At 44.6% G+C, this 10,698-nt stretch overlaps 1 protein-coding gene across 1 annotated transcript; it reads right to left on the minus strand.

The window, feature by feature from the left end:
• Positions 1 to 6,922: 6,922 nt before the first annotated feature.
• On the minus strand, positions 6,923 to 10,238 carry LOC119378798 (uncharacterized). The gene is made up of 6 exons (XM_049411822.1): positions 10,063 to 10,238; positions 9,108 to 9,257; positions 8,901 to 9,050; positions 8,554 to 8,622; positions 7,012 to 7,352; positions 6,923 to 6,938 (listed from the first exon to the last, which is right to left on the minus strand). Exons 1-6 carry the CDS (start codon positions 10,168 to 10,170, stop codon positions 6,923 to 6,925), a joined length of 834 nt encoding a protein of 277 aa, XP_049267779.1. The 5' UTR covers positions 10,171 to 10,238.
• Positions 10,239 to 10,698: the final 460 nt, after the last annotated feature.

A 10,698-nucleotide genomic window follows, 5' to 3' on the forward strand; every position in this document is an offset into this window, starting at 1 on the left:
CGCGATGATTTTCCAAGTAATGCAAGTTTCAATGTACGGTCACACCAGTGTGATTAGAGCTGCAATAGTGCTCACGTGCACAAAACCCAGCTTGTACTGCTGGTATTTCGCATTTTTGGATGCCACAAAGGCATGGCTTTCATTATATATCAAGAGAACAATGAGCAGTCACTGTACCTCCTTATGTGATGAACAAATGCACCAGTTGTTGCTTTGCACTATCACCAGCACTCTTCCAAAGAAAAAGGAGCGAATGAGGAAAGCAGTGTTCCATAATCTCTTAGTGATTATATCAACTGCTTCCTCAAAAAGGGCTAAAACACCTAAAATAGCTCGCTAAAATCAGTGGTTGGGGCTACCCTTGATTTTCATGTTGCAGCGAGATGTGCTGCTTTGGATTACCAGCATTCTCAAACAACTGACTCATGTGGCGGCGGGTCAAATGCAAATGGTGATTTATGGATGTTGAATTAATCGAAATTGCATCTGCTTATCCTGACAGTTCCAAAGACATAAGTCCTAAGATATCGACACACAGACACTGAAGGCCCATAACTCGGCAGCATCTGCCAGCTCTTCACCATTTAAATGCGACGCATCTCTTGCTCAGGGGTATGTAACGTGGCGTGGTGATCCGCACGCGCCGTGGTAGTCTGCACTCACACTATGCATGCGCACCTCTCCTCCTTCCCTCTCTCCGACAGCTGCGCGTTACTCTCTCCACTTCTCTACCAGCACCTGCTTGCGCTTCTGCTTTCACGGTGCATGCGCTACTCTCCTCCTCTAAGCGGTTAGAGCGCAGCGCGTGTTCAGCGCAGCGCTTGCTTTGGTTGACTCCGCTTGACTCCATTGGTGCTTCCGATGAAGCATGATGGAAGCAACAGTCCCATCAGTGAGTGGGCTGACGCAAGCACGCGTCAGCATCAGCCCAATTGCGTCCACTCAAGACAAAGCTGAGAAGCGAAGGGCAGCGAACTACCATTCATGGCACATGCATTGATCATGTCTTCACCAATTTCAAGATCCACCCACTGCACCAAGATCCCCTCACGGTTCACTTCAGCGACCACAAAGCCATCCTCATCAAAGCAAAGTGCATACCTCAAGTACTAGACGGTGCTCAATAATGACATTCGTTAACCGTTTCACCTTCGCCTACAACGTTAATAACGATCCAAGGTCGGTAACATGCCCAATGAATGCCAACGGAACGCGATCATGCAAGTGCTCTGGCTTCGCATCGCCTCATGGTCCCCTTTAGCGGGAGATGGTGTAATTTTTTTGTCCTCCGTACAGGACTGACTGCATGTTTCACACGCCCTCCCACCCAGTGCACACGAAGGAGTGCTGCTCAGTCGGGTTACGGTTTAATTTTTGCATTTGTTTACTTATTTAAAATTATGTGCATACTTTCTAGGCCATTCTACTATCAGACCTGTGTCAGGAGCATCTAGGGAACATAGAACTGTCGAACAAGAAGACTACAGAGAAAGGGTGCTGGGAGGTGCACATACGTATGAAACATTTTCCAAATTGATTAATACACTAACACTTCTTCTTTCTAGAGGCTGATAATTACTGCCGGCGACTCTTTGAATAGCACTTTTTGCACATGGTTTACAGTCACCAAGTCATAATTTACTGGTCGGCACCGAAGTTTCCGGACACATATGGATGTGTTATCACCACTCAAAATGATCTTTTCAATAATGGCAAATGACCCATCCAAGAGTTGAATAACTGAACTATTAGTCTTCTTCTTTGACGCGTATGAGCAGTCTGTCAGGATTGAACCATTTACCATCATTCTTCTGTACTGTACAGAAGGTGGTGGGATTTCTTGCTCAGGCAATGAACAGGCTGGTGGAATAGGAATACCACTTCCAAAGAAACGGGTGCCATCACTGCTGCTTTTGCTTTTGTGTGTGACTTTGGCATCAAAAGAATTGCAGTACTGCACCACGCTAGGGCTGACAGCCAGATCCTGCAGTTCCATCACAGTATTTTCAATTTGCAGAACTCTGCACAGCTGATGGGGAATCCCATTTGCAGCTTTGATAGCTTCCTTGAGGCTCCCATTTCCCGATTCAAATGGAAACGCAGAGTGTGCCCACAGGGGTCCCCAGTCACGAATACTCTTTACAATATGCGTCAACTGGTGCATATTATACGTCATAAAAGCTTTTCCAAAATGCATTTCTGAACGCACATGAAATTCTAACAAGAGTTTCTCAGCTCTAGTCAGCTCAGAAGTTTCTATACTGCACTGCAGCATAATATGCAAAGCTTCAACCATGCATGCCCAGTGCTGAAGGTATCTTCTGTCAAGAATGCCATCAAGTACTGGAATGCTGTAGTACAATATCCAATTTTCCAGCTCTTTCGCCTTCCACCATTTCCGCTCCTTCGTTGGTCTTGGCAATCTTTTCACATCCTTTGGTGGCCTGATAGCCATAAGCCTCTCATCGATTGTGTGAGAACTAACAGACAATAATGCCAAGGAAAGTATAGGGGATGTTTTTTTTAGTAGTAAATGTAAAGTAATTGTGAAGAAAGAAAAAGTGGACGAAAAGATAGCTTGCCGCGGGCAGGGACCGAACCTGCGACCTTCGAATAACGCGTCCGATGCTCTACCAACTGAGCTACCGCGGCGGCCATGCCCCCGTCCACTTTATACGGTATATATGTGCATTTAAACGTGGGAGCGTCAGTCAGCGCCGCCAGTAGCCACGACGGCGAGTGTGGAAACACTCTTTTTGTGCCTGTTGGCGTCACGTAGCACGTGAACTTATTACGAGCTGGCAGCTGACCAATAATCCCTCGCATACTACCTGAAAGCATCAAGTCTGCCAGAACGAGACCCTCGCTATGAATGAAGGAAAGAAGTGTTAATTTCAAGGGCTCGTTTTCTTTGTTATACACAATATTAATGAGAACTAACAGACAATAATGCCAAGGAAAGTATAGGGGATGTTTTTTTTAGTAGTAAATGTAAAGTAATTGTGAAGAAAGAAAAGTGGACGAAAAGATAGCTTGCCGCGGGCAGGGACCGAACCTGCGACCTTCGAATAACGCGTCCGATGCTCTACCAACTGAGCTACCGCGGCGGCCATGCCCCCGTCCACTTTATACGGTATATATGTGCATTTAAACGTGGGAGCGTCAGTCAGCGCCGCCAGTAGCCACGACGGCGAGTGTGGAACACTCTTTTTGTGCCTGTTGGCGTCACGTAGCACGTGAACTTATTACGAGCTGGCAGCTGACCAATAATCCCTCGCATACTACCTGAAAGCATCAAGTCTGCCAGAACGAGACCCTCGCTATGAATGAAGGAAAGAAGTGTTAATTTCAAGGGCTCGTTTTCTTTGTTATACACAATATTAATGAGAACTAACAGACAATAATGCCAAGGAAAGTATAGGGGATGTTTTTTTTTAGTAGTAAATGTAAAGTAATTGTGAAGAAAGAAAAGTGGACGAAAAGATAGCTTGCCGCGGGCAGGGACCGAACCTGCGACCTTCGAATAACGCGTCCGATGCTCTACCAACTGAGCTACCGCGGCGGCCATGCCCCCGTCCACTTTATACGGTATATATGTGCATTTAAACGTGGGAGCGTCAGTCAGCGCCGCCAGTAGCCACGACGGCGAGTGTGGAACACTCTTTTTGTGCCTGTTGGCGTCACGTAGCACGTGAACTTATTACGAGCTGGCAGCTGACCAATAATCCCTCGCATACTACCTGAAAGCATCAAGTCTGCCAGAACGAGACCCTCGCTATGAATGAAGGAAAGAAGTGTTAATTTCAAGGGCTCGTTTTCTTTGTTATACACAATATTAATGAGAACTAACAGACAATAATGCCAAGGAAAGTATAGGGGATGTTTTTTTTTTAGTAGTAAATGTAAAGTAATTGTGAAGAAAGAAAAGTGGACGAAAAGATAGCTTGCCGCGGGCAGGGACCGAACCTGCGACCTTCGAATAACGCGTCCGATGCTCTACCAACTGAGCTACCGCGGCGGCCATGCCCCCGTCCACTTTATACGGTATATATGTGCATTTAAACGTGGGAGCGTCAGTCAGCGTGGCCGCCGCGGTAGCTCAGTTGGTAGAGCATCGGACGCGTTATTCGAAGGTCGCAGGTTCGGTCCCTGCCCGCGGCAAGCTATCTTTTCGTCCACTTTTCTTTCTTCACAATTACTTTACATTTACTACTAAAAAAAAAAACATCCCCTATACTTTCCTTGGCATTATTGTCTGTTAGTTCTCATTAATATTGTGTATAACAAAGAAAACGAGCCCTTGAAATTAACACTTCTTTCCTTCATTCATAGCGAGGGTCTCGTTCTGGCAGACTTGATGCTTTCAGGTAGTATGCGAGGGATTATTGGTCAGCTGCCAGCTCGTAATAAGTTCACGTGCTACGTGACGCCAACAGGCACAAAAAGAGTGTTCCACACTCGCCGTCGTGGCTACTGGCGGCGCTGACTGACGCTCCCACGTTTAAATGCACATATATACCGTATAAAGTGGACGGGGGCATGGCCGCCGCGGTAGCTCAGTTGGTAGAGCATCGACGCGTTATTCGAAGGTCGCAGGTTCGGTCCCTGCCCGCGGCAAGCTATCTTTTCGTCCACTTTTCTTTCTTCACAATTACTTTACATTTACTACTAAAAAAAAACATCCCCTATACTTTCCTTGGCATTATTGTCTGTTAGTTCTCATTAATATTGTGTATAACAAAGAAAACGAGCCCTTGAAATTAACACTTCTTTCCTTCATTCATAGCGAGGGTCTCGTTCTGGCAGACTTGATGCTTTCAGGTAGTATGCGAGGGATTATTGGTCAGCTGCCAGCTCGTAATAAGTTCACGTGCTACGTGACGCCAACAGGCACAAAAAGAGTGTTCCACACTCGCCGTCGTGGCTACTGGCGGCGCTGACTGACGCTCCCACGTTTAAATGCACATATATACCGTATAAAGTGGACGGGGGCATGGCCGCCGCGGTAGCTCAGTTGGTAGAGCATCGGACGCGTTATTCGAAGGTCGCAGGTTCGGTCCCTGCCCGCGGCAAGCTATCTTTTCGTCCACTTTTCTTTCTTCACAATTACTTTACATTTACTACTAAAAAAAAAACATCCCCTATACTTTCCTTGGCATTATTGTCTGTTAGTTCTCATTAATATTGTGTATAACAAAGAAAACGAGCCCTTGAAATTAACACTTCTTTCCTTCATTCATAGCGAGGGTCTCGTTCTGGCAGACTTGATGCTTTCAGGTAGTATGCGAGGGATTATTGGTCAGCTGCCAGCTCGTAATAAGTTCACGTGCTACGTGACGCCAACAGGCACAAAAAGAGTGTTCCACACTCGCCGTCGTGGCTACTGGCGGCGCTGACTGACGCTCCCACGTTTAAATGCACATATATACCGTATAAAGTGGACGGGGGCATGGCCGCCGCGGTAGCTCAGTTGGTAGAGCATCGGACGCGTTATTCGAAGGTCGCAGGTTCGGTCCCTGCCCGCGGCAAGCTATCTTTTCGTCCACTTTTCTTTCTTCACAATTACTTTACATTTACTACTAAAAAAAAAAAAAACATCCCCTATACTTTCCTTGGCATTATTGTCTGTTAGTTCTCATTAATATTGTGTATAACAAAGAAAACGAGCCCTTGAAATTAACACTTCTTTCCTTCATTCATAGCGAGGGTCTCGTTCTGGCAGACTTGATGCTTTCAGGTAGTATGCGAGGGATTATTGGTCAGCTGCCAGCTCGTAATAAGTTCACGTGCTACGTGACGCCAACAGGCACAAAAAGAGTGTTCCACACTCGCCGTCGTGGCTACTGGCGGCGCTGACTGACGCTCCCACGTTTAAATGCACATATATACCGTATAAAGTGGACGGGGGCATGGCCGCCGCGGTAGCCTCAGTTGGTAGAGCATCGGACGCGTTATTCGAAGGTCGCAGGTTCGGTCCCTGCCCGCGGCAAGCTATCTTTTCGTCCACTTTTCTTTCTTCACAATTACTTTACATTTACTACTAAAAAAAAAAAAAACATCCCCTATACTTTCCTTGGCATTATTGTCTGTTAGTTCTCATTAATATTGTGTATAACAAAGAAAACGAGCCCTTGAAATTAACACTTCTTTCCTTCATCGATTGTGTGTTGCTTGCGGCTTAGAGAGTAAGCACAACCAGAAGACTCAAACCATAAATCTAAGAATTGTCGTCCTACTCCAAGTAAAATACAATGCATGTAATCAGGAACAAATCCTGCTACAGTGTGAAAATAAGGCAGGCTGATCAATGGAGATGCCGTTTTTACACCATGAACGGTCACTCCTTGCCTAACTGCAGTTGTCATGTCTTCAACCATCTGGCTCTCTGTACGCTCAGTGGGGTTAACTGGCTGAACAGGGTACTTTGTTGAACCACCAGCTCGTTCACCTTTCTGTAAACACCAGTTACACCCAAAATAACCATTAAATTGAGTGACACCTTGCATAGGTGCCCTGGCAACCGAGTCAACCGCACAACAAATGCAATAAGCTTTAAATGTCTGAAGTTGCCCCTTTTGCTCCAAGACAAAGCCACTTTCGCTAAGCTGGCTCATTTGCTTAACAAATGTGCTCTGAAAAAGCTCCATGTGTGGCTTCTCCTTCCAGAACCACAATGCTGCAAGCACAAGTTTTGACATCCTCTGCTCAGCCGGAACCTCATTTACAATTAGCTGAATAGGCCAAATGGACGTGCCACTTGACTTGAAAAGCGGTGTGCCATCAGCATTTAATGTGAAGCTGATTCTGGGACCACACTGCTGTGTTGCAGCTGCAAAATTGCGGTACATTTCGCCATCATACAGATCACCCAATGAGCCATCATGGTTAAGTGGCTTTGTTAAGTCAAGAAGTGTACAGTCTTTCAACAATCTTTGCAACTGCGATTCCACATCAAGAGTCACAAAAAAAGGCATATCAGATAAACTAGAAACACTAGTTTTGTGTCCGCACTTTGTGCAGTGAAAAGAGGCATTTGTTTCAGCATTTTCTATGCGTGTGAAGCATTTGGGGCAAAAACAATAATATGTCATTGTTGTGCCTGTTTTGCTCAAAAGTTTGGAGAGCTGGTAACGTGAATGAGGCAATATTGGTCGTTCGAAAATTCTGTTGATAAGGTCTAAGATGCTGGTCAGCCCTGCAAATGATGAATTATTTTTGACAGCGTGCTTCAGCACCATGAGGAGAATATCGCCTCTAGACAGAACCACTCTTTCAGTCACAACATCGGTAAATAACTCTCCAAAAAGCGACTTGCCACCATGACCAGGCGCTGTGGGACTGTTAGGCATTTGCTGCGGAAAGGAGAAAAGAAATAGTCACTAAAAATGGAGCAGGTGCCCAGCCATCAACATTTACGGTCGAAGTTAGACTATAAAGCAGGACAATAAATTAAGACCCCAAAAGGAGCCAGATAGCCAGAGCTATTAGGCATGTCTTAACTGAACACTAAGCAGGTAATATTAAATAAATGATTTTGTAACCTACTGTATGGACCAACCAAATCAATATGTTACTAAAGAAAATTTGACAAGCATGAAGCAGTAAACTTGTGCTAAAGCGTTTATTCTAAATGGAAAACAGTTGCTGTGCTTAGTTTTCAGCTTTAAAGGGGCCCTGCAACGCTTATTTTAGTATAATCAGAAAATGCTGCCGATCAGTAGTCCAGGCTACCGAGACAAACATTATAGTGCGGCACATGGTCTAGAATTTACAATTAATTCTCAGTCAGCTAGAAATTGATCCCCCTTCTCTCTACAACTGATGCCATATAGCCCAAATTTTTGCACCATATACCCACATCCACAGCGATTGGCTGATTTGCTGCATAGTTACTGTGGCCGCTGCGGGATGCTGCCACGTACCCCCAAGCGCACTCGCGATCATGCTGAAATTAAGCCGCGTGTTCGAAGAAAAACAAGAAAGAAGGTGCTCAAGATCATGAGCCATGCTGACGAAGGGTCGCATCTTTTTGCCCCCTGTCATTCCCCTCCCTCCGTAGCTTTCAGTGTGCTTGCTGGCACGAAAGGAGAGAGAAAGCGCTTGAAGCATACGACAAATAACTTCAACTCCGCACTTACTCAACTGATTCTAAAAATTTTTGCAGCATGCGATTCAAAAATTTGAAATCGGTTAAGAGGCAATGTGAATGAGGTTTCTGAAAATTAAAAATAGCCTGCAAATACACTCTGCAATCAGCAACCAGAGGCTACACTGCTATAACCAAGCAGCCCCTATGTCCTAAAGCAAGTAATAAGAGATGCAGTACCTTTCAGGAAGTTCTCGTGCCTTGTACAATTTTGATTACATTACTTAGTGCTTGTTCTCAAAAGCACTGGTGGGATTTTACGGCAGACATTTAATATCTAGCAAAAATAAATGTGTTAGCTACACTGAGCTTCAGTATTTGCAATGCCCAAACATGTTAACTGGGCCCCTAACAGTTAATGACGTCAACCATGTTTGTGTAAATTTTGCAATTTCTGATGGACCTACCATGTCATCTTCTGAAGCCAGCTCTCCAGGATCATGTTGCTCTGAACCATCATCATCAGACATGGAAAGCTGCAAAAAAATAAAAAAAAAGAAAGACAAAAACAATGAAACCAAGAGAAAAGGGAACTAGACAGAGATCAGCACCACCCTAATTTGTGGCAAAGCCTTGTTCGATTTTTTAGTGCAAGATCTACAACGACACCACACATGGAGACACAACAGGCACAAGTGCTGCCATGTCTGTGTGATGCCATTGCAGATTACTCACTAGTCCGAACAACCCCTTTGGTGTAAACAGTTTGGTCATACATATACATACACATATAAATATAGGTATGTGTGTGTACCTCTTCATCATTTAGCAATGTGTCGTGGGAAATCATCGGGATGGCATGCTGTGGCCCATCATTGGTTGCTTGCAGTTCTGAAGTATTGCGACTGACCGCAGCAGATGCCATGCTGGAGGCCGCTGCACCACAAGCGTCGTTTGAAGTTTCCTGTGACAAAACAGTTTATTAATAAATACACTTAACATTTGAAACATACTACCTCACCTGTTCATCCTGACTACTCAACGTATCAGTTTGAAGTACGCTGTTTATATCTGACAAGACTGAAGCTTGACCTGCTGCTTGGCTTAGTCCGGGCGCTGCATTGTTGGAGACTGCTTCATCATCAGATGAGGTTGTGTCCGTAGGCACTTCCTGAATGCAAAAAAGGATCTTAGACATGTGCATGCCTTAAGAGGACGCTTTACTTTGAGAGCTGCTATTTAAATATATCATAATAGAGGACGCTTTTTGTTTTTGAGAATGACAGCTTCAGTTCTAATTGGGTTTACTTTTTGTTGAAAAAAAAAAAAAACGAACGCAATGACTCTACCTCAGCAATGAAAAGAGATATCACAATTTTGCAAACTACACCTAATAATACATCCAAAGCGGACAAAATAGTTGAATTATGCACTACTGTGAAATATAACTAGCCCTGTAGGCAGTATAGTTGCAAAACTCCTGAGAACATCGTAACAATTTCACGCAAGCTGTGAATTCATACATAAACGTTGTCCGCTTTAAATGTTCTAACAGATGCAATGTACTGAACAGCGACAAGTGCTTTCAATGCACAAGTACAGATTTTCTGCTGATGTGCTGAACATTGTTAAGTCTATGTTTAACTTAGTTGCAGTGATCTGCTTAAATAACGGCTGCCGTTCACAACCGCTTTATTTGTACTGAAATTTCGCAGAAATACAAGTCTTCATTGTTCACTAAACAGTATGTTACAGCGTAGTTCGGTATGACCGCCGAGCGATATCTGCCGCTGATATTTACGTTGACCTTCGACAACTACATGTGCAGACAAACGCAGGTTGTTCGCCCGCACAAGCCGTTGTTAATACGCTAGGCTTTTTAGCTATGCGAACCAAAACATGCAGTCCTCTGTGAGTCTTTGAACACAAGCGCATGCGTATTGAAGGCGATAGAACAAAAAGGAAGGTAAACTTACATTGTGTTGGCAAGCCCTCTTAGTACTTCTCGGTAGCACGAAGTCCGATCCATGGTTGATGTATCGTTTATATGGGCCTCTTTTCTTTCTCTTTGGAAGTTGATCCATTATGATCGCATTAACATGCTCCAACAGGCGATTTGTTGTTGCACGTGTAGATGATCCTCAGATTGTTGCTCAGCGAATAGCACAACCTGGCTGGCACTGCTGGTTCAGCATGACGAAAGGTGTCCAGTTTCGTATTTCAGTATTTCATTTATTAGTAATACCTATATACCCGGTAAACCACTATATACTCATAAAAAACTAAATAAATTAGACATATTAATATACAGGTCACATGCGTAGACAGCACGATGATTTTACATGCAAACATGCATCTGTCAAGTACGAGCACGCGGCTCGTGAACTTTTAACATTCCGCACGTGCACCTGCGTGCATCGCGCACATGTCGCGCAGACATGCTAGATTTGCCTACGATCGCAGTGTTCTAGAAGTTGTACTACGATCCTGGATCTGTCGGCTGCGTTACCTTTTTCTCTTTCACGTGTGTACAGTAGCGCAAGAATGATCACGCACGCAAAAGTGCGGTATGAGGATGATCGAAAACTTGCGGTTGTGGACATTCGAGACAT

This window comes from Rhipicephalus sanguineus, unplaced genomic scaffold (genome assembly GCF_013339695.2).
Source record: "Rhipicephalus sanguineus isolate Rsan-2018 unplaced genomic scaffold, BIME_Rsan_1.4 Seq985, whole genome shotgun sequence".
NCBI lineage: Eukaryota > Metazoa > Arthropoda > Arachnida > Ixodida > Ixodidae > Rhipicephalus > Rhipicephalus sanguineus.